The sequence below is a fragment of the Uloborus diversus genome, chromosome 10 (assembly GCF_026930045.1).
Source record: "Uloborus diversus isolate 005 chromosome 10, Udiv.v.3.1, whole genome shotgun sequence".
NCBI lineage: Eukaryota > Metazoa > Arthropoda > Arachnida > Araneae > Uloboridae > Uloborus > Uloborus diversus.
The window spans coordinates 91286237-91312086 of NC_072740.1; the positions used below are offsets into that span (position 1 = coordinate 91286237).

General features: G+C 32.8%; 1 protein-coding gene across 2 annotated transcripts in view; it reads right to left on the reverse strand.

Annotated features, from left to right (window-relative positions):
* The window catches only part of LOC129231382 (arylsulfatase B-like), a 101106-nt gene that overhangs the window by 68669 nt on the left and 6587 nt on the right, over positions 1–25850 (reverse strand). For both annotated transcript variants that reach the window (XM_054865680.1, XM_054865679.1), the window contains exon 2: positions 18431–18590. In XM_054865680.1, the coding sequence (XP_054721655.1) occupies positions 18431–18590 (160 nt within the window). The remainder of the gene's footprint in view (positions 1–18430; positions 18591–25850) is intronic.

Here is a 25850-nt window from a genome sequence, read left to right on the forward strand (position 1 = left end):
CATTTCTTTGAGGCTAATTTGCTGAATGATTATATAAGCAATCCAATAGGCTCATATTAGAAAAGGCAAAAAGTGCCATTAATTTTAATTTGTCCTTATTCGAATTACTAAATAACGATCTATACGATGGACCAGTCAAACCCGGTCCGTCATTCTTAGATTAATCCTGATAGACAAAAATCTGTAAATATTTTAACTTTTTTTTCAAAAAAAAAAGTTTTCGACCGTAAATCGCTTTTTGGCGCAACATTATCGGCCCAAAAAGTTTCGAATTACGGAAAAAGAGAGAATTTCAAAAGATCATGAATTGAGCTGGATAATCTCGATCTTTTCTTTGTTTACATTCCGTTACTTGATAAGCCGTGACCTTGAAATTAGCGTTTTCAATGTGGTGACAGTCCCTAAAAGGTTTTTCGTTAATAACTCCTGTTCTACTGCACGGAATGCAGTGAAATTTCGTACCCTGGCTGTATTTTGCGGTCTAAACATAATTATGTAGTAAAAAATAGGGGTTCCCATTTGAAAATCAAGAGTTGGTGCTCGTTTTGCTTTGTATATGGTCCCTTATCAAAATTTTACCAACGTAGTTTTAAAGAAGACTTTAAACCAAGTCGGATGACACCTTTCTTTCCTTTCTAGCATGTATAATGGCCGAATAATTAAAAGTGTTTCGTTTTTTTTTCTATGACTGTACCTGCGGATAAAGAAAGCGGTTTACTTTATCCTAATACTGAGCAATTGTTTCATCACGAATGTTTTAGTCTATAATGTTTAATTATTAAGTATAAATTATTTCACGCTATCATATCGCCCGTCTTTTTGTTGTCGCGTCACACGTTAAAACAAAATATATAAAAAAATGTTTAAAAAACTGTAACCCTACTCGAGGGGAAAAAAAGGTAAGAAACAAGGTAGGTACTTATTGAGTAAAACAAGTCATTTGATTTTAATGACAATATCTATTGAATGAATTGTGCAAATGTGAATTGTCGTAATTTATTGCGTATTGAAAATCTTTGAAGTATATCGGATACAACCTGTATAACATTAACTTACCCCGGCGGAAAACGCGCGAGGTTTCACGAACTACCCAGTGTGTCGTTGTTCAAATGGGGCGTTAAGATTGTACGGTACTTAAATTCAGTTTTTGTGAAAAACAAAATTGGTTGCAAAACAATATTAATACAACTTTTTTGATATTGTATTAGACAGTGGTGGCATTAGGTTTTGCGGGGCCCTGGGAAGACTTTTTGCGGGGCTCCCAATAAAAAAAATATTGATGATTGTATTAATTATAGGGATGTCTATCGCAAGAGTAATGTCACCCCTCTCCCTACGAACGAGACCCCATAAAAAAGTGAGAAAAATCTCTAGAAACAGCCTCTTAAAGATTTCAACGCCTCAGTTGCCTTCCACCTGGTGTTCACCCCTGTTAATTTACAAATAAAACGAATGTACGTTGATATAATTTAATCCTAATTTAAACCTGATTAAAATTAACTAAACTTTTTTTCTCTCGATATAATCCCCACATGTATACATTTTATCATTGATCTTGAAGGGAGGGGAGTATCAGGAGAGTGATTCAAGAACCATCTTAAATGCGAAATAGAATATCCTTGGAAAATTTTTGAAAAATACTTGTAAAATTCTGCGTTTTGAGACCTTATAAAGCATAATTCAAATTACAAAATATCAGGAAAAAAAATAGCCAAACCAAAACTTTTAAAAGTTTTACACTGTTTTTCAAATGAAGAAAATGCAAAATAAGAATTTTTCTTCGGTTTGACAAATCGTAGACATTGATCGACATAGAGATGAGAAAAGACAGCGCATCGTCACTTGCTCACATCGGCTTTTGGTAAAGTTGATTTTTGATCATCTCCCAATCCCAAACAAAATTATTATTACTAAAAAATGCATTAAACTCTTAAAGGATACGGTGAGGAGATTTAGAATATAGGTAACAAGAGAGTAATATCCTTATCATTCAAACAATTTACAGTTTACACTAGATCAGAAATAAAACTGAAGCACTTTTTAAGTAGGCTCAAAGACTTATTTTATTATTTTAAAGGACTCTAGAACAATTAAATTTATTCAAAGCATTTCATTTGCGCTTTCCAGTCTCTACATGTCAATACTTGATTGTATCGTTTTACAGAATTTTTCTAAATTTATAAGAAACTTCTGTTTTAAGTTTTTTTCCCCTCCAAATTCAATGTAGATTTCCCTTTACAACAATATTTTTTGGAATACTAGTAGTGTGGAAAAGGAAAAAGAATAGAAGTAGAGCAATATTTTTTTCTTGTGCTAAACAGATTAACAGTATGCAGTAGAAGTAAGATAAAAGCAAGCAATAACAGAAGAACTTCCAAAATACTGAATTTGGGATTAAATAATTAACAAGATATGAAACATGTGAATCTGGAGAAAAACATGTCAAGCTATATGTTACAGAACTTTGAGAATCATGATTATACATTTTTGATGCCGCAAGTAGCAAGAAGCTGAATTTGGCAGTTTGGTCTTCCCCCCTTCCCTTCACCATTCGTTCGAAATTTGAAAACTCAAGGTTTGTAACAACATTTTGCAAATGCTCAAGATTTCCCAGCACTTGAAAATGAAAGTTTTTTTTTTTTTCTCTAACTTTTCTTTTTTTTTTTTTTTTTTTTTTTTTTTTTAAAGGAGCGAATCATGTAGTTTTTCATGTAGCTGGGTCTCTAAGCTTAAACTTGCTTAGCTTATATGTAAATCCAGGCCTACTAACAACAACACGTTAATTTAGAGACAAGTGCGGTAGGGTGGGGGAGTCAGGAGGAATGTGTCAGCTGATTTAACCAGCCGAAGTAAAATGAAAAAAAAATCTAGCTAGTCCGGTAGTTGTAGCTGTAGCAGCTTTAGACTCTCGCTTCACTCCACTCTGCATCTGCAACATCTACTGCACAAAGTAGAAATAATTTTTCAAGCTTTATTTCGGCTTATAAATGCAGCTGTCCCACTTCTCCCGCAGTCCAATTCTTCCCGACTCTTCCCTAATTATTGTAATTATTAATACGTAAGGAAATAAATCTTTGAGGGAAAAAAACAGGAAATTATAAAATATAATCACAATATTGACTTAAAAACATCATATAATAAGGAATTATTTTTAACGCGGTCACGTAAAAATTTCCCTGATGCGGTCGCATTTTTTGCAGAACGTTGCCCATCCTCTGGAGCAAAGGTTGAGTATCCCTGTTTTAGAAGACATCTGTCAAATTTCAAGGCAAAAACAAAAATGCGCCGCCCACCGCCACTACCTCCTACGAAAACAACATCTGGGATGAATCTTCAGGGCCAACGAGAGGCTGTGTCAGCTTATAGCCAGAAATTTGGAGCCTAATCGGGGGGAGGAGCACATTGGAGCAGTATTAGAGCATAGGTGAAGGGGGCCTGTTGGTTCTCGACGAATTTGTTCTAAAAAGACGTAAAAAATCGGGGAAAATATTTTAAAATACAAGTCAACGCGGGACCCCCTAGTCGCAGGGCCCTGTGCGGTCGCACGGACTGCACGGCCCTGAAGCCGCACCTGGTATTAGATATTCCTATTTATTTAGTTATATTGAAAACCGCTGTCACTTCCACATTAATAACATTATAATTCAATTCAAATGTGTAGTCGTGCGTCGTCAGTTAGTTGAAAAAGAAAAATAATTTGTATTTGACAGCAAACGACTACGACATTTGAATTGAACTAATGTAACTAATGTGGAAGTGAAAGAAGATTTCAATAGAACTAAAGTAGGATTGTCTAACGTATCAAACGACTTGTTTTGCTCAATAAGACGATATCAATAAGTACACCTACCATGTTTCTTACCTCTTTGTGTTTTTTTTTTTCTCTAATCGGGTTACTGTTTTTTTTTTTTTTTTTTTTTTTTTTCATTATTATGCTTGCATTGAAAGTTTTGTATGTGAAATACAGAAACCACACACTTAGCAACGTTTGCTGTCATACGATTCTAGTTTTGTTACGCATGAAAACAAATTAAACTCCTTTTTTTTCTTTTTAATCTACATCGATATCTACTATTGCTAACTTACATGAGATATTTATGTCTAAGGATGTCATAAAAATGAAATATTTTCTATAGATCATTATCTTCCCCTGTTATCGCAACAAATAAATAAAATGATACACAAATTCAACAGTTTTGCCAAAAGTCTTAATTTTTAAATTTCGGAAGAACTCCTTTTAAAGTCTTTAGTTGGTTTGTCAAATTTAGTTTGATTCCTTTTTTTTTCCTAGGAAAAGAAGGGGATGGGATATTTCAGGTTAGTCTATGGGGGAGCATATGGAACTGAAACTGACTGTGATCATATAAAAGATATAAAAGACAAAAAATTAATCTATTGTTAACATTCACAGTATATTAACATTTTAAATAAGGAACAGCATTTAAAATGCAAAATAGACATTAAGTTTACCATGCGGTAACCTGAAATTAATGGCTCCTCAGGGGACCACCACGCTCGCCCCCCTCTCCTTCCTCTCAGACAGCTCTGATCGAAGGTTTGCATTAAATTACGGTGTTTGAGCTTTAATTTCAAGAAATAGACAGTGCATCAACTTTTGACATAGTAAGCCAACAGTCGCGTTTTTAAGACTTCAATTTCAAAGCATTTCTGGGGGATGACACCCGAATCCTTATATATTATTTCTGTAGACTGTTTTTGGTTTCTACGCGCGATTTTCCTCAATTCTTGATCGATTTCTTTGATTTACGCCTTATTTTGAAGCTTATCGTGCAGGCTACTGACGAAAAATAGACCCACGGTCTAACATGTGTTTTTTCTGTCAAAAAAACCTTTTTTAAAGAACCAGAATGAGGTTTTCGGTTAAATTTATAACTTTAAATTGCACCGTAAACGGCAGAGCTGAATAGCTTGATCGGCAGAGCGTTCGACTGGTAACCCGGAGAATGCGTGTTCGGGCCTATGTCCGGACAATCTGTATCAAAAAAATTAGAGATATATCGCGCATTGCATGAACACGTAACAACAAATATGAGAGAACAGATGAAATGGAAACGCTCCTTGCTGTTATGGAGACTTGATGCACCATGGAGCTTAATTGTAAGGGTTTTTTTTTGGTTTTTAAAGTGTTGGCTCTGGTAAGAAAACTAAAGCATAATGTTAAGTGAAAATATAAGTATCAGGTTTAAGATTTCAGACCATACAATGGAATTGTTTTTTGTTCAGAAAAAAATAATAAATCGTATATTGAAATACAGATTCTTCTAATAAGTTTTTGACTCTTTTTACAAATAAAAAAAAAATACTACTTCAATTTGAAGGGTAAAATATATATTTGTTCTTCTTTTTGCAAAAAACAAAAAAAAAAACAAATAGCCTATCACATTTTTACTACATTCGAAAAGCTACGCATAAAAAAAGAACTTGGTTCAAATTATTTTGTATTTTAACCGTGCTGTTAAATGATGAACACGTGCTGCCATCTATGCCATAACGGTTCAAACAGCCTGCGATAACAAATTGTAAAAAATTTCAAAAATAAAAACACTTCTCTTCAGTATCCATAAATATTATTTCTGTAGCCTGTTTTTAGTTTCTACGCGAGATCTTCCTCAATTCTTGATTGATTTCTTTGATTTACCCCTCATTTTAAAGCTTATCGTTTAGGCTACTGACGAAAAATAGATCCAAAGTCTAAAAATTATTTTTTCTGTTAAAAAAACTGTTTCAAAGCACCGGACTGAGGTTTTCGGTTAAATTTATAAGTTTAACTTGCTCCGTGACCGGCAGAGCAGAATAGCTCGATTGGCAGAGCGTTCGACTGATAACCAGAAGAATGCGTGTTCGGGCCCCGTCCCGGACAATCTGCGTCAAAAAATTAGACAAATATCGTGCATTACATGGACACATGTAAACAATAAATAACAGAAGTGAGAAAATAAATGAGATAGGAACGCTCCTTGATATTACGAAAAGTTGATACAACATGTAGCTCAATTGATTCTTAATTATAAGGTTTCTGTTTTGTTTTTAAAGCTTTGGCTCCGGTCAGAAAAATAAAGCATGATATAAGCAAAAATATAACTATCAGGTTTAAGATTTTAGACTGCAATGGAGTAATTTTTGTTCAGATAAAAAATCGTATACCAAAATGTAGATCTTCTAATGACAGTTTTCGACTATTTAGACAAAAAAAAAAAAAAAAAAAAAATACTACCCCAAATTAAAATTACGCTTTTCATTTAGTTAACCTAAGAAGTAAAACATTAAAATTACTAACAACTTAATGGGTAAAATATCATTTTTTTTCTTCTTTTGGCAAAAAAACAAATAGCCAGTCACATTTTTACTACATCCGAAAAGCTGCGCTTAAAAAACGAACATAGTTTGACTGATTTTGTATTTTAACCGAACGTTTAAATGATGAACATGTGCTGCCTTATAAACCATAACGGTTCAAACAACCTGCGATAACAAATTGTATAAATTTTAAAAAACAAATACACTTTTCTTCAATATCTTATCTTATATACTATTTCTGTGGATTATATTTCTGTCGGTATACGAGATCCTTATATTTTATTTCTGTAGCCTATCATTTTTGTTCGTACGTGAGATAATCCACAATTCTTGATCGATTTCTTTTATTTACCCTTCATTTTAAAGCATATCGAGCCGGCTAATGAAAAAAATCAGACCTACTGTTGAAAAATCAATTTTTTTGAAACGCCCCTTGCTCTTGCATAACTTTGATGCTGCCTGTAGTTCTTATGCAGATTTTTTTTAATTCAAAATTCTAATACAATTTCCAATTTTTTGCACCGCTTTTGGCGAAAAAAATTCACAATTAAACCTGTTTTTTTTTTTTTTTTACATATATAAATTAACTGAACTTCGAGTCCGCCATTATAGCTAATTTAGATTAATATTACGCATTACATGTATAGTGCAGCTCTGGCTTGTTGAGCTCTGACCTTGACTACGTTTACCTGTTTTAAGGGAGTTTAATGAAAAATATACGTGTTATTGGCTCGGATTTTAGTCGGAATATCTTTGAAAAACTACTAAGAAAGTTTCTCAACTCAATTTAGCACCAATTACCGCTCCCTATTTATCGAAACAGGGGTAAACATTGTCAGGGTCGTAGCTCAACTTTTCAAAGCCTCACAATACTCATTACAACAGATAACACACGTAAGGCAATAACATAAACGCGACAGGAATGCTCCTTGGCATTTGAACTCTTTTTTGCAAGCTACAGTTATTATTCAGATAAATTGACTATTAATCAAAGGGTGTTCTTTTTTTTTATTTTATTTTTTTTTTGTAAAGCTTTAACTCCGTTCAGATTACTAAGCATAATGTAAGCATGAAAAAATATTAGATTAAAAAATTCAGACCTCAAGGGAATCCTTTTTGCGTAGAAAAACTCTTCATGGTATGCTGAAATGTAGATTTTGCTGTTAGCAGTGTTGGACCTTTTGTATAAATAAAAAACTACTATGCCAAATTGAAATTAGGCGTCCCACTCAGTAAACCTTCAACTATTTATTCGAATAGGATGTAAAACATTAAATTTATTATTAACTTCAAAAATAAGAAATCCGTTTCTTATCCTCTGCTTTCGCCGGAAAAAAATGCAATTTTTCTACGTTCGAAAAATTGCACTTAAAAAAAGGGTTCAGTTCAACTGGTTTTGGTTTTGAATTTTAAGTGGTCGATTAAAAGAAAAACATGTGCTGGCATTCAAGCTGTAACGGTTAAAGCAGCCTGCTGTGGGAAATTGTATCAACTTTCAAAAATAAAAACATTTATTTTCAATCTAATATATTATTTCTCTAGAATGTTTGTTTCAATCGCTTTTTTTTGGGGGCAAAGAGCTTTTTGGCTGTTTTTTAATTACACATTGATTCAATGAATAGCACTCGAAAACGAAGGCAAAGTTGCTCGGTTGGTTGGAGTGTCATGCTGACAATCAGAATAGCATCTGTTCGAATCCGTGCCAATACATATCTCTTTCATGCCTCTTTTTTTCCGTCACAGGCTCACATAAGCAGGATTGTATTTGCTACGATCAGTTTTTTCACATGCACAACTAATGCTTTTTCACGAGTCGCTCAGTCACACTTTTAATGATATTTATGTTTGCATTGAAAATACGTACAACCAAAAAGTGAGCGATGATTACATCATCACGACGTTGTATTTAACGAGGTTTTGTCGCTAATGTCTTTAAATTACATGCCTTCTTTTGTGCCTTTATTTTTTTCCGTTTACTTATATCCGTTTATTTTTTTTCGATTCTTCTTCATAATGTTCTTTGAAATTTTTAAAGAGAGAAATGCCACACGAAACGATTCAAAGCAGAGTGCGGAGTTCCGCACGGGTTGACTAGTCTTTCCTTAATGTCACCATAAAACATCTAAAACTGCATTTTTTCAACGACAGTTTCTAAAACTTCCTGGGGGGGGGGAGCCTCCTGACCATTCCTTCCCTAACATAATCGAATATAATGTGCACTCGTGTATTGGGAACTTCAGTTTCAAAAAGAAAAATAATACTGGGTGAGGCTCCTCGGAACCCCCTCTTCCTGCCCCCTCTCGCCAACATAAACGATAATTTTAAATTGCGTTTTTAGACTTCAATTTGGAAAAATTGCCGGGAATTAACTCCCGGCGCCCCCATTTTTGGTTGGTTCTATTAGGTTTTAATAGTACACAGCCTTTATAGGCTACATTGTGCTTTAAAAGAAGTTTATTCTTACTGAATATTATCCGTGCGATTAAGTTTATATTAATAATACTAAAGTCTAGTTATATGACTACCTCCTAAATCAGAAGCTAAATCATTTCTCTCTGCATTTTAAAACATGCGTTTGAAACAATTTATGAGTCGCTAATCGTGTACATTTCCACCCATTTTTTTTATTCTTAGCAATTGCCCTCGATGCATCTTCTCGATTTTCACCCTTTTAACATCATTTGCTACCCCGTGTTCCATTGCAATTTTTGCTTCTCTCCATAAGCACTATCATTCCTCTGAAGTTGTTGAAGCACTTCAGATACACACGCGAGATATATCATGAAAGGCACGAATTGATTACATGAGCCGATGGGTTAAGATTGTACTTAACTTAATTTTTTTTTTTTTTTTTTTGTGAAAAACAAAAGTAGTTGCAGAACAATGTTGTAAAAAAAATCTTGATTTTTTGTCTGTCATCTGGTTACATACACGGTAGACTGCGTTGCATTCTTACCTTGAGTCTCCTGCTGATATGCACGCAAAGATATAGATGTTCTGTAATACAGTTGACTCCCGCTACAACGCGATTCGACTTACGCGAAATAGCTATTACGCGAATTTTTCACGAGTTTCGAATTTTCGAGCTAACGCGAATTTTTCATTTACTACACGAATTTTTTAGAAGGAAGTATCGGCTTCGTTATTGGCTACTAAATATTGATTTCGTGAATGTTATTACATCCCTTTAAACATCACTGATAGTGAAATTTTCCACATCAAACTAGTCTACACATCGAGTTGTTAGTGCATCAAATAACCACTCTCTCTCAGCATCCTTCATTTATTTATTTTTTTCATTCTAAATATTTAAGTTGATGAAATATAATGGTACTTTAGATGGGAAGAAAAAGAAAATCTCTGAAAAAATTTTAAAAAGAGGGCTAAGATTCTCGAGATGCTGGAACAACTAAAAAACGTCGACGGTAACGCGACAATAAATATGAGTGAATCTTCCATGCGTGCTATTAAAAGTCAAAACAAAAAGATATCCGTAAAAGTTCAGAACTTAAATTCAATATCTAAGCTTGCAGAGCAGTCTAGCAAAGTAAAAATTATGAAAATAGAAGCTGCTCTTGTATTGTGGATAAAAGAGATCAGGAAGAGGGCTGTTGACCCAAATTGAAACGTTATAAAAGAAAAGGCGAAGCAACCGTATTTAAAAACGTATTAGATAAGAATAACGATCTGATAATAGAGCATAAATTATCATTATCTTCATTTTTTTAACTCATTAATATGTTACTGTACACTGTACAGTACTATTACGTGCAGCATTTTATAATTCCTACATACTGTGAGTACCGTGTTGTTTTATTTTATGTCTTTCCCTCCCATTGATCATTCTTTTTGCGCATCTTAAAGTATTTCATGTTGAATAAAAGTTTTTTATTTTTTAAGTACAGTAAAAGTTCATTTTTTTATGTAAGAAATTGTAGTGTATAGTTGAGGAATGCTTTAAAGCAGTTTAAGGGGTGTTCATAAGTTTCTAAAAGAATGTAGTATGCTTCAAAAAAACTTGTATACATATATTTTTTCACTACGCGAAATTTCAACTTACGCGAGGAGTCTTGGAACGTATCCCTCGCGTAAGTCGGGACTCGACTGTATGGCTTTTTTTTTTCGCTCATTTCCTAGTGTTCTAAGTCCATCTGGATTATGCTACACTGTTATAACCAGAGGTGCCACCTGGGTGCGATTTTCCGTCGTAGGGTGCAAAGACGGAGCCACAGGGTGCCATAGAGACTAGGAAATATTGTTTCGATATCTTTTAGCACCTCAGTGGATGAAAGAAGGTAATGAAGGGCCATCAGCCCACGCAGTAGCCAATAGCGACTCTTTTCCTCCGAAAAGGTGCCTCGCTCGCACATGCGCTGTGCACTCCGGCCTAAGTTTAATTCAGCCATTTTAATGGCGGACGACGATGCTGCAACGTAGTTGTTGGTACATTAAATTTTCACATTGAATCGACTACGAAACTGGATTAAAATTCCACATTTCTGAGACAAACCTTCAAAACCTTGCGTAAGTACAGGCATTTAATCATGGTATAACATTTAAGGCTTTCCAACAGGCTTTTAGTGCTTACAGAGTTGTGTTTCAACAAAGTAAACTGAGTACAGCTTATTGTTTATAGTTAACCGTTTTAACATAGTGATGTATGGCTTTTTTTTATCACGTGTACTAATATATGGTGTTCATAGCTTGTCACGTCTGCGGTCTCACGGATTTTCCCCAAAATTGTTTATTGTTAGCAATACGAAATAATTAATAAGTAACCGGGATGAAAATTCAATGATGTAATATAACTGAATATTTTTGGCTGTGCTTGTAAATTATCCATAAATGCCTACACTCTTATTTTTTAGTATCATGCTATAGTAAATGTCAATATCATTTAAAACTACTGAGCAATCCAAGGGTTTTTATGAGAGTTAGAACTCAGATAGAGAAATTGAAGTCATGAACACTTCTATATTATGTTGGAAAGTCTGAAATGTGATCAAATGCCTTAAATGACAAGTTTTAATCCAAAATAAATTCAATGTGAAAAAAGTACCAAGACTTTGTCTATCATAAACCCAAACAATAAATAGAACACAATAATATTCAAAAACGCACACAATCGGGGGGAGGGGGAAGAGGATCTGCTGTAGAAATCAGTGACGGTGCCATTTTTCTCTCCGAAGGTTCCTTCTTTTCCCCCGCGCTGCCTGTCTTTTAAGAGGTGCCCATTTTTCGCCCTAGTAAGAGGTGCTATTCCGGCTCCGTATTGGGTGTCGCTGGTGAACAAGCGTTTCACCCCTGAAAGGTGCCAAACGCAACCTGTAGTTTTAACAGTGTAGTCATTAATTATAAAATTTTCTTATGTTGAGTTTACTGTTGAAATAGATAGACACTGAAAGTGGAACAATCTTTAAAAAAATAATGTAGCAATTGCTAATTGTGCTGCAAAAATAAAAAGAAAAAGATGTTTTATTAATGTTTTAAATTGATACAATCATGCAGAAAGAAAAAGACAGATTGGCAGGAGAGATGCAGCATCAAAAAAAAAAAAATTAGTGTTCAAAGTCTAACTGAAATATACAAGTCATTACTTTTTAAAGTTCCATTAGTTTTACTGTTGAAATGGATAAAGTTTTCAAAATAGAAAATAGATTTAGTAGAAGAGGGAAAATCTTTAAAAAGTATCGTATTTCGAAACTTCAATATCGAAATGTAACTGAATCCCACCTCTTCTCTTCACGTCACCAAAGATGACCAACAATCGCATTGGTGAAGTTTCAATTTTGAATAAGATTATAAGTGATTACATTTTTCTGTTGACTAATTTTTCATTTTCTTTACGTAGAAATCAACTTTTACTTTGTTTCAATTAGCAAAATTATACGGACCCTCGAACGGAAGTAAAATTGATTTTTTAGCATATCATAAAAACTTCTGAATATTTTGAGCTCTAATATGGACATCCGTATATATGCTCTTTTAGAATATTTCTTCATCGAAAGATAATATCGTTTTAGATCACTTTTTTTTTCAAATATTAATTTCAAAATTTATGAAATAGAAATAAACTACTGATATAGTAAATGACCTTTTTATTGTTGAGTTGTTTCATACTTTGACATAGAAAAAAATAATTTTTCCATATCAAAGTTAAGTATTACTAGTCGACCCGTGCGGAACTCCGCACTCTGCTTTGAATCGTTTCGTGTGGCATTTCTCTCTTTAAAAATTTCAAAGAACATTATGAAGAAGAATCGAAAAAAAATAAACGGATATAAGTAAACGGAAAAAAATAAAGGCACAAAAGAAGGCATGTAATTTAAAGACATTAGCGACAAAACCTCGTTAAATACAACGTCGTGATGATGTAATCATCGCTCACTTTTTGGTTGTACGTATTTTCAATGCAAACATAAATATCATTAAAAGTGTGACTGAGCGACTCGTGAAAAAGCATTAGTTGTGCATGTGAAAAAACTGATCGTAGCAAATACAATCCTGCTTATGTGAGCCTGTGACGGAAAAAAAGAGGCATGAAAGAGATATGTATTGGCACGGATTCGAACAGATGCTATTCTGATTGTCAGCATGACACTCCAACCAACCGAGCAACTTTGCCTTCGTTTTCGAGTGCTATTCATTGAATCAATGTGTAATTAAAAAACAGCCAAAAAGCTCTTTGCCTCCCAAAAAAAAGCGATTGAAACAAACATTCTAGAGAAATAATATATTAGATTGAAAATAAATGTTTTTATTTTTGAAAGTTGATACAATTTCCCACAGCAGGCTGCTTTAACCGTTACAGCTTGAATGCCAGCACATGTTTTTCTTTTAATCGACCACTTAAAATTCAAAACCAAAACCAGTTGAACTGAACCCTTTTTTTAAGTGTAATTTTTCGAACGTAGAAAAATTGCATTTTTTTCCGGCGAAAGCAGAGGATAAGAAACGGATTTCTTATTTTTGAAGTTAATAATAAATTTAATGTTTTACATCCTATTCGAATAAATAGTTAAAGGTTTACTGAGTGGGACGCCTAATTTCAATTTGGCATAGTAGTTTTTTATTTATACAAAAGGTCCAACACTGCTAACAGCAAAATCTACATTTCAGCATACCATGAAGAGTTTTTCTACGCAAAAAGGATTCCCTTGAGGTCTGAATTTTTTAATCTAATATTTTTTCATGCTTACATTATGCTTAGTAATCTGAACGGAGTTAAAGCTTTACAAAAAATAAATAAATAAATAAATAAAAAAAAGAACACCCTTTGATTAATAGTCAATTTATCTGAATAATAACTGTAGCTTGCAAAAAAGAGTTGAAATGCCAAGGAGCATTCCTGTCGCGTTTATGTTATTGCCTTACGTGTGTTATCTGTTGTAATGTGTATTATGAGGCTTTGAAAAGTTGAGCTACGACCCTGACAATGTTTACCCCTGTTTCGATAAATAGGGAGCGGTAATTGGTGCTAAATTGAGTTGAGAAACTTTCTTAGTAGTTTTTCAAAGATATTCCGACTAAAATCCGAGCCAATAACACGTATATTTTTCATTAAACTCCCTTAAAACAGGTAAACATAGTCAAGGTCAGAGCTCAACAAGCCAGAGCTGCACTATACATGTAATGCGTAATATTAATCTAAATTAGCTATAATGGCGGACTCGAAGTTCAGTTAATTTATATATGTAAAAAAAAAAAAAAAAAAAAAAAAAAAAAAAAAAAAAAACAGGTTTAATTGTGAATTTTTTTCGCCAAAAGCGGTGCAAAAAATTGGAAATTGTATTAGAATTTTGAATTAAAAAAAATCTGCATAAGAACTACAGGCAGCAACAAAGTTATGCAAGAGCAAGGGGCGTTTCAAAAAAATTGATTTTTCAACAGTAGGTCTGATTTTTTTCATTAGCCGGCTCGATATGCTTTAAAATGAAGGGTAAATAAAAGAAATCGATCAAGAATTGTGGATTATCTCACGTACGAACAAAAATGATAGGCTACAGAAATAAAATATAAGGATCTCGTATACCGACAGAAATATAATCCACAGAAATAGTATATAAGATAAGATATTGAAGAGAAGTGTATTTGTTTTTTAAAATTTATACAATTTGTTATCGCAGGTTGTTTGAACCGTTATGGTTTATAAGGCAGCACATGTTCATCATTTAAACGTTCGGTTAAAATACAAAATCAGTCAAACTATGTTCGTTTTTTAAGCGCAGCTTTTCGGATGTAGTAAAAATGTGACTGGCTATTTGTTTTTTTGCCAAAAGAAGAAAAAAATGATATTTTACCCATTAAGTTGTTAGTAATTTTAATGTTTTACTTCTTAGGTTAACTAAATGAAAAGCGTAATTTTAATTTGGGGTAGTATTTTTTTTTTTTTTTTTTTGTCTGAATAGTCGAAAACTGTCATTAGAAGATCTACATTTTGGTATACGATTTTTTATCTGAACAAAAATTATTCCATTGCAGTCTAAAATCTTAAACCTGATACTTATATTTTTGCTTATATCATGCTTTATTTTTCTGACCGGAGCCAAAGCTTTAAAAACAAAACAGAAACCTTATAATTAAGAATCAATTGAGCTACATGTTGTATCAACTTTTCGTAATATCAAGGAGCGTTCCTATCTCATCTCATATTATTTTAATTCCTCACTTCTGTTATTTATTGTTTACATGTGTCCATGTAATGCACGATATTTGTCTAATTTTTTGACGCAGATTGTCCGGGACGGGGCCCGAACACGCATTCTTCTGGTTATCAGTCGAACGCTCTGCCAATCGAGCTATTCTGTTCTGCCGGTCACGGAGCAAGTTAAACTTATAAATTTAACCGAAAACCTCAGTCCGGTGCTTTGAAACAGTTTTTTTAACAGAAAAAATAATTTTTAGACTTTGGATCTATTTTTCGTCAGTAGCCTAAACGATAAGCTTTAAAATGAGGGGTAAATCAAAGAAATCAATCAAGAATTGAGGAAGATCTCGCGTAGAAACTAAAAGCAGGCTACAGAAATAATATTTATGGATACTGAAGAGAAGTGTTTTTATTTTTGAAATTTTTTACAATTTGTTATCGCAGGCTGTTTGAACCGTTATGGCATAGATGGCAGCACGTGTTCATCATTTAACAGCACGGTTAAAATACAAAATAATTTGAACCAAGTTCTTTTTTTATGCGTAGCTTTTCGAATGTAGTAAAAATGTGATAGGCTATTTGTTTTTTTTTTTTTTTTTTTTTTTTTTTGCAAAAAGAAGAACAAATATATATTTTACCCTTCAAATTGAAGTAGTATTTTTTTTTATTTGTAAAAAGAGTCAAAAACCTCTTAGAAGAATCTATATTTCAATATACGATTTATTATTTTTTTCTGAACAAAAAACAATTCCATTGTATAGTCTGAAATCTTAAACCTGATACTTATATTTTCACTTAACATTATGCTTTAGTTTTCTTACCAGAGCCAACACTTTAAAAACCAAAAAAAAAACTCTTACAATTAAGCTCCATGGTGCATCAAGTCTCCATAACAGCAAGGAGCGTTTCCATCTCATCTGTTCTCTCATATTTGTTGTTACGTGTTCATGCAATGCGCGATATATCTCTAATTTTTTTGATACAGATTGTCCGGACATAGGCCCGAATACGCATTCTCCGGGTTACCAGTCGAACGCTCTGCCGATCAAGCTATTCAGCTCTGCCGTTTACGGTGCAATTTAAAGTTATAAATTTAACCGAAAACCTCATTCTGGTTCTTTAAAACAGGTTTTCTTGACAGAAAAAACACATGTTAGACCGTGGGTCTATTTTTCGTCAGTAGCCTGCACGATAAGCTTCAAAATAAGGCGTAAATCAAAGAAATCGATCAAGAATTGAGGAAAATCTCGCGTAGAAACCAAAAACAGTCTACAGAAATAATATATAAGGATGTGTCAAAGTATCGAAAATCTTTTTAACATTCGAGATGGTTTTTTCTCAATTTAATCGTGCTACAACGTCTGGTGCAAATTAAACAAAATTTGGTAGTATACAAAGTTAAATGATGATGCTGATTACGAATTTGTGGTTTCCGGAGATATGCATTGATGAAAATATCAATAAAGCCATCGATCGTCACCCACAGCAGGTGATGAACGGGAGTTAGCGAGCGAAACGAGCAGAGGTCTGAGCCCGCTAGTACTATGTTAAATGATGATGCTAATCACAAATATGTGATAAACAGTGGTGTTCTCCATAAACAATTTTGAAGTTGATGCACTTTTTTACACATTATAAAAAAAACTCCGAGACGTTCATGATTATTTTCGTTTAACGTTTCAGGATTTCACAGGTTTTCACCAATTTCCTGAGAAAACTAAGTATTTTTGTCAGAAAATTTCCTGGAAAAACTACAAGTTGCACGAATATAGACATCTTATTATTGTGAAAAATCTTTTTAGCTACCAGTTTCAAAATTAACTAAGAGTATTTATTAACTGTATCGACTTTTGCTCGGCTACAGTCCATCCGGATTGACTGAGATCCCTATGACAGCATATATGTTTTTGCATTCCGCAGATTTGCATGAGATGCAGTACGACTGAGATGCATAATACTTACTTGCAATTATGGCTTACCTGTGACCATGGTTGCATTAGTGCTTTTGGAGCTTTCATAGTAAATTAGGCAGGCGCCAAGCTACAACTTACAGGGTGTTCCAAAAAGACTGACACATTTGAAAAATCAATAAAAACTAAATGGGCAGCGATAGAAATACACCGCTTGTTGCATTATTCTAAGGACAACAATACATTTTCAGACAGACGAACTTTCAAAATTAGTTACAATGTTCCTCAACAGATGGCACTACAGGTATTTTAAAAAGTATAAAAGAAAATGCAGTCTGTACGAACACCAAAATGACCGGTATATTTGAAAAACCAACTCTACCCGTTTAGTTTTTATTGATTTTTCAAATATATCGGTCATTTGGCGATCTTACAGCCTGCGTTTTCTTTTATGCCTTTTAAAATACCTGTTGTGCCATCTGTTGAGGAACATTGTAACTAATTTTGAAAGTTTGTCTTTCTGAAAATTTATTGTTGTCCCAAGCATAAAATGCAACCAACAGTATATTTCTATCGCTGACCGTTTAGTTTTTATTGATTTTTGAAATGTATCAGTCATTTTTGAACCCTGTAAAACCTGCATCAGTCATCCCACCAGTCATCACCAGTCATCCCTGTAAAACCTGCTCAAGTTTTCTCTGCAGGTTCCAGAAACATGACTGGCTGTAAACCGGGGATATTTTTGTATTATTTAGAAAAATTCAAGTATAACTTCAGGACGGTTACTGACTTTTATAGGATAACATTCCTGTTTTTTGCAAGATATGTTACTGGCAGAAATTGGGCATATTAGCTGCTCATCATTTTCCAGGAACGTTTCCGAATCGTTTTTGCAATGTATGAATGATCATGACCCATTAACAACAATTAAGTAGCAGAATTACGTAGAGTACATTATTTAAGAGAAACAACGCATTTCGCGTGTGTCGAGTGTTAATAGTTTTCCAATACGATCAACTGTTTTTTTTTTTTTTGATCAATCATATTGCTTATTGTTTTCATTTGACCGTTTTCGGCGTCCTTTGATTTTATTTCCCCCCTCCCCCGCCTCCCTCTGCAGCACCGCCGTCGACCAGCCTCACGATGCTACTCCTCTTGCGAAAACCCTCTTCAGGTTGCGTCCATATCCTACACACACGCGCATACACACATACGCACATACACACGCGCGCGCACATACACACACATGCTCACACACTCATGCCTACACACACGTGATTGCGAAAACCATAATTTGAATTCCAAATGTCAAAATTCAAATTATTATTATTTTTTTAATGACTGTATATAAACGGGGACGGTAGAGTTCTGTAGGAGTAGCACACAGTAAACGGAGTTTCTTTTGCGGCTTATTTAAAGGTTGAGGGGAGCTGGGAACTAAAATCCGTGTAAAAATGCAAAAGATCGATTCAACCACGGATTCGTAGTTGAGATTTTTTTAAATAATTTCATGATACCAGTAAAATACTATAGCTGCGGTCTGAAATTTCCTTACCTAGGCGAGTAGCATACTTCCCAGACATCAAAGCACCTCGAGACGGTGTGCATTGTGGGTGGGTGTAGTAGTTGTTGAGCACTATTCCACTAGCAGCAAGGGCGTCGATATTTGGAGTTGGTATTTGAGGTGAGCCATGAAAGCTCACGTCATTCCATCCCTATATTTAGAAAAAAGCAACGATTATGAAACTGTAATTAATGAAAAACAAAATTAAAAAAGGATAACTTTAAATTGCAAATGGATTTTTTAGCATCAAGTATAGAGCAGTAATGATGAACTTCGTCTCAGCAATGCGAGAAACGAAAACTCGAGTTATGGTTCAATTTCACCCCAAGAATACCACGAACGAAGAAGTCAGTTATGGTTGTACTTCATTCCATTTATAGGGGAAAGGAAAACATGATACACGGTTCGGATTAACTCCTATAGTTGGAGAAAGATGGAATGCCGAATACGGTTCAACTTCACACGAAACTTGGGAGTGATATAAGACACTCTGTTTTGGTTCAATCATGCACTGAATATACAGGGTAGCAAATATGTGAATATGTAGGTTGCAGCAAATTTGCTCCTTTCTTTGGCGCAACAGTGGACTTAATTTTTATCAGTGTATGTCGCTCTTTATCATTCTGACTTTTCTAGTGACCGTATTAGAATTAATTTCTTTTTCGAGACAATAGCACGTTAATTCAGAGAAAGTTGCAGCAGCAAATGTTGTACTGAAGCAAAGATGAAATAACTTGTCAACCAGATTCTTTTCATACGGGAACTGCAGAATACAGCCATAAACTCTGAATTTATTTTTTCTGACACCATTTTCCTCTCAATCTTCAGCTAACTTTGAAATTTGATGGAATTTATGTTACAGTCAACTTTCGATAACACGTTCCAAGGAACCGATTAAAACCTTACTTATAAAACAGAATACGGATAAAATTAATTCTGAGTACTTCATAAGAATATCTTTATTGAGAATAAATTTTGCCATGATACTTCAAAAATGAGAGTTATGTTTTGACTGTTTATATTTTTATAGCATCTTCTTAAAATGTTTTTGCATCTCAATTCGACTTAGAGAGTTTGTAAACACAATTCGACTTATCCACGTTTTCGGAATTTTTTATGTGGTGCAGTAAAACGTTTGCAAAATCTGACACATGCTGATTGTTGAAGGGATAAAGATTCTTCATCATTATCTGCACAGACTCTCCACGAACAGCTTGCTCGAAAATAGTTGAATTAATTAATTTATTATAATTTTTTTTTGCTAATAAATAACTTCATTTTGTCATCAAAGTTTTTTTTTTTTAATATTTCAGTTTTGAAATATATTTAGTGTTAAATTCAAGGGGAATTTAAGACAAAAATCCCCCAGCCGCTCCCTCCGAAGATTAAATTTATGTTCCTTAATAAATGTATCGTAACTGGCGTCCGATTTCTGAAGTTAGACTAATATTCTAGATTTAATATTTCATGACGCCGTCAGCTTAATTTACAGTTAGGGTGATATTAATTTACAGATTTAGTTGGAATTTGTTTTATGTACTATGCTCCCTGATTACTAGAAGACGCCTGTACAGATTAGGAAAATTCTTTTTCTGTTTGAAACGGTATACTTCTCCCTGTCGTCTAATGGTCTTCAAGTCCGGGTATAAGGGATCCTGGAGAAATTGAGGGAGAGGATAGATTTAAAGACTAATTTCGCGTTTAGTTAAATTAGTGTTCAACTCAGGTGGGTTGTCAGTTACGTTAGGTAGTAGTTTATAGGAGGCCCCGACTTCAAAAGGTTATAAAAAATTAAGAGATCGTATATAATTAGTTAGGTATTAAAATAATTCATCGTATAGTAATTAAAATCAGTGTTTATTTTATAACTGGATGTTTAGTTTAGTTGATTTTTGTACTGGAATTATAAAATAAATTTCATACTCGCGCTTTGTTGTTTGTAAACTCATAGCGTCTCACTTAAAGAAACGATTTTTATGTTTTTTTTTCTTTTTTTCTTTTTGTTTAATGCATAGAAATTATCTAACTTAAGATCCAAACCTTTGCTTCATCATAGTTGTTCTTTAGAAAAAAGTTATGGGCAAAAACAATAAACTTCATTCAATTTCAATATCAAACGATTAAATATAAAATCCATTGTTAAAGAAAGTGCCCCCCCATAAAACAAAGGTACTTTCTTTACTCAGTGTTAAAGAAAGTACCATAAAACATTAATATTAGTCAGGGGTGCCCCCTTATGGGCGAGAGAGGGTGTTTTGAGGGATATTTTTCCTTTTTAGGGGGCTCTTCCTTTGGGGGAGTACCCTCCTCCCCTAACTATTTCCCCTGCAATAATCATTCGTATCGCAATTTTTGAATAGACTCTTCTGAAGCAAACAGGAAATTCATTTAGTATCATTGTTCTAGTAGTATTTTGATCTTCATATATACAATATCACAGTAGATACTCTGTTTCTAATTTGGTATTGATCTATAACGGGGCCTAGTAAAGAGAAATGTGATTTTTTTTCACAAGTTACGTGACACGTATTATTGTGAAATATAAAATAGTTAGGAAAATCATTGACATTTAAATTGCTCTAACTAGATTAACGCACAAATATATCCTGTAGACTAACAAAGATCAGTTTTTAGTGCCAATCGTATAAAATGTTATGCGCATTAAGAATTTTTCTTTTTTTAACCTTCAAAAAGGACGTCCTCAATTCGTCAGAATCTTTTTATGTATGTCCCCTGAAAACTCAAACACGCATAGACAAATTCGGAAAATTCTCTTTTTTTTTTTTAATCGTTTGAAAAGGTATATACTTCCCAGGTGATCCTATGGTCATCAAAACAGTATCTAAAGCTGGAATCCTTGAAAAATCAAGTCAAAGCGATTTAGGTTGTTTTTCTAGCGACTTGTGAATTGTTTTCAAAAAGCATACTTTTATAAAGTTAAACTGATGATGAAGACAATTTTCTTTCTAAATAATTGCGCATTTGAAAAAGCATTTCTTCATAGTCTTCGGAAGTCTCCGAGATGCTGTACTCTTTTTCTTTCTCTATTATGTTCATCTTAGCTGTTTTCAGACTCCTGTGCTTTCTCACTCGAGATGTACGTTAAGAGTGAACCACATACTCTACCCTACGTACTTATTCTATATTTACACCACTAAAAAGCAAAAAATAAGTTATTTTCAAATAAAAAAAGAACCGACTTCAAAAAACAAAAAAGAACTGAAAAGTAAAAAATAATGGATCATACTTGCATACGATTTTTTACCCAAACGTATAAATCAAATTTATTTTACAATTCCTGTACAAAAATCAACTAAACACCCGATTATAAATTAAACACTGATTTTTATTACCGTACGATGAATTATTTTAATACCTAACTAATTATATACGATCTCTTAATTTTTAATAGGTTTAGATTTAAAGACCAATTTCGCGTTTAGTTAAATTAGTGTTCAACTCTAGTGGGTTGTCAGTTACGTTAGGTAGTAGTTTATAGGAGGCCCCGACTTCAAAAGGTTATGAAAAATTAAGAGATCGTATATAATTAGTCAGGTATTAAAATAATTCATCGTACGGTAATAAAAATCAGTGTTTTATGTATAATTGGGTGTTTAGTTTAGTTGATTTTTGTACAGGAATTGTAAAATAAATTTGATTTATACGTTTGGGTAAAAAAATCGTATGTAAGTATGATCCATTATTTTTTACTTTTCAGATCCTTTTTGTTTTTTGAAGTCGGTTCTTTTTTTATTTGAAAATAATTTATTATTAGCTGTGGAGTAAACTTTTCATGAAAATAACACTTTACAAAAACTGTTAGAACTTTTTTATTTATGAATGTATCAAAATTATTTAAAAACCTTTAGATAGAGTAGAAAATGGCATAAGTTTCTATATTAGTTATTTTTCTGATACGTTTTAACAAATCTGAGTAACATTGGCTTAAAAATAAGATTTTCCTTGTGAAATTTTACATTTTTAGCATAAAAATATTAGTAGAAGGAATTAATACTCATTCTTACTTTTTTCCCCTTGAATTATCTTATGATGAATATGAATCTTATAGAACTATTCTCGGAAGCAGTATGAAACGTCTGAAGTAAGTCAATTTTTTTTATGTAATTAGTCAAACTTGCCATCTTAGAGAAAAATTGCTAAATTTAAGATTCAATATCTGAAAAGGGACTGAACGAAAATCTATGAAAATTTAACTGTATAACCTTCATATAGTCGTAAATATGTAGCAAAAATTTTATATTTGATCCCTCAATAGTTTTAGAAATATAAAGCCTCGAAGTTGTCTTAAAAATCTTTTTTTTTTTTTTTTCACGTCAGGAAATAATCATAATAATGCAAAATTTATTCTAATCATTATATCAGATGCTATTCTGTGGTATAAACTAATCTTTTTACACATAACGTATGATATTTAAATTTACTTTCCCCTCACAAAAACAAATTCAAATATCTCATTATATAGTTTACAAGTATCAACTGCTAAGTACATAAGAACAAATTTTCAAACAAATTCCTGTGTTCTGATAGTAAGACAGTACATAAAACATGTCTAAACTTGTAAAACTAAATTTTTCAGAAAAATGAAACAAATATTTATGTTCTATTATTGTTTACGTTTAATGAGCAGTGTACAAATGCATACTTCTCATTTTCATAAATATACTCTTTGTAAGCTTTCCTATCGCACTAGAGTTTATATTGAAGATCACTTTGATGTAACACAAAGCTAAAATAATTCTCATTAATGTACAAAACCTGAATTTTTAGTAAAATAGGTAGACTACATGAACTGAGCTCTCTTAATAGGAAGCAAAATAATATATGGAATGAGCAAGTTAAAATATGATAGATTTCTAACTCATTGCTGACAAAACAGGGCAGAACGAAAAACGTGTTATCAATTTCATAAAATGGAATGTGCAACAATGAGTTACAATTTATGAAGGAATAACAAATAAACATTATGAGAACATAACAAATAAACAACAAGAGGGTGCTACGAAAATTACATCTCCAGACTCAGATTATACATTTATCGCAATCTGGTTTTGTTTATATTTAATTAGACAGTGAATGATTATATCATGTTATAAACTAGCTTTAAATGATTCACATCTTACTAGTAATGTTGAGTTAATTAGCATGTTTTTACTTGCTCCTCATACACTTATTTTGCTTTTTACTAAGAAAACTCATTAGATATTTTTGTACAAGATTAATTTATGTGTTAATTTTAGCTTAGTTATGTGTTACACTGTGATTGTCCAATATGAACTGTTATGTGGGTATTCTCAATGGTGAGCAATGTCATATAAAAGATTACCAAACAGTGACTAAGGAAGTCACTGAATTCTCAGAAGATGATCAGAAATTGCTTAAACTTAGAATATCCAATGAAATAGATGGTTGTTTTGCTACACTTGTCTAAGTCTACAAATCTGCCTGTTCATTTAACTACAGGCAAATCACTCTGTCCCAAAAGTGCCACAAAATTATTTGTTCAAAAACCTGAAGAAGAAAACATAAAGAATGATAGTGATGTTGAAAATGAATTTAATACTAATTAAACACTGACAGTATCGGTGACAGTGTGGAAAATGCCGGACTGTCTAACGTTTTGTATAATTAATCATGAGGAAATTAGAGCTTGTTGAAAAAGAATGGCCACAATAAGGCTATGAAAAAGTTAAAAGCAAAATTTTATTGATATTAACGCAGAGTAAAATTTGTAAATAAATGAATTTAAATATCACACATAAAGTGTAAAAAGATATTTTATACTACAAAACAGCAACTCATATGATGAGTAGAATAAATTTTGCATTATGATGATTTCTTGGCGTGAAAACAAATGTGATTTTTAAGACAACTTCGAGGCTTCATATTTCTAAAACTATTAAGGGATCTAATATAAAATGTTTGCTACATATTTACTACTATATGAAGGTTATACAGCTAAGTTTTCATAGATTTTCGTTCAGTCCCTTTTCGGATATTGAATCTTAAATTTATCATTTTTTCTCTAAGATGGCAAGCTTGACTAACTATATAAAATATTGACTTGCTTCAGACGTTTCATACTGCTTCTGAGAATAGTTGTATGAGATATCTAATCAAGGGGGGAAAAGTAAGAATGAGTCTTACTTCCTTCTATTAATATTTTTATGCTATAAATGTAAACTTTCACACGGAAAATCTCATTTTTAAGCCAATGTTACCCAAATTTGTCAAAACTTATCAGAAAAATAACTAATATAGAAATTTAGGCCATTTTCTGCTTTATCTAAAGGTTTTAAAATAATTTTGATACATTCATAAATAAAAAAAAGTTTTAAGAGTTTTTGTAAAGTGCTATTTTCATCAAAAGTCGACTCCGCAGCTACTAAAAAGTGGTTGCAAAAAAAAAAAAAAAATTCTGAAGGTTTAAAATTTTTTAAACCACCGTTTCAGACTCTGAATATAATAGTAAATTAACCGGCAAAAAATTTTTTAATTCAAAAATAGTGAGCAACATGGCCTGTATGATTTCACATGGATTGTCCCTGTAACCATTATTATTCTATTGAGAGGTCATGAAGGAATGAGTTATTGTGAGGCTCTGAGAAGTTGAGCTCCGACTCTGACAATGTTTACCTGTGTTTCCGAAAATAGGGAGGGGTAATTGGCGTTGAGTTGAGAAATTTTCTTAGTAGGTTTTCAAAAATATTCCAACTAAAATCTGAGCCAATAACACGTCTATTTTTCACTAAACTCCCCTAAAACAGGTAAACATAAGGTCACAGCTCAACTAACCAGAGCTGCACTTTTCTTATAGTCTCTTCATTACTAATTAGGACATGAAAATACCACCATATTTATTTATTTAAATAAATGCTGTAATTTAAAAGCAAATCAAAGTTTCCAGTTTTAACTTGTGTTTCCTTATGTATTTTTTCTGTACACTTTTAAAACTACAGGTTACGTTTGGCACCTTTCAGGGGTGAAAAGTTTGTTCACCAGCGGCACCCAATGGCACTTCTTATTTGGATGAAAAACAGGCACCTTTTGAAAGATAGGCAGCGGGGGTGACAAGCAAGAGCCTTCGGAGAGAAAAATTGCACACTTACTGATTTCTACTGTAGATCTTTCTCCCCCCTCTCCCGTATTCTGTGTGTCTTTGAATATAGTTGTTTATATATATATATATATATATATATATATATATATATATATATATATATATATATATATATATATATATATATATATATATATATATATAATTTTGATTTATGATATTCTACGTTTTGGATATTTTTCACATTAAATTAAGTACTGGAAATGATTAAAACTTGTAATTACAGCATTTGATCATATTTCAAAGTTTTCAACATAGTTAAGAAGCGTTCAT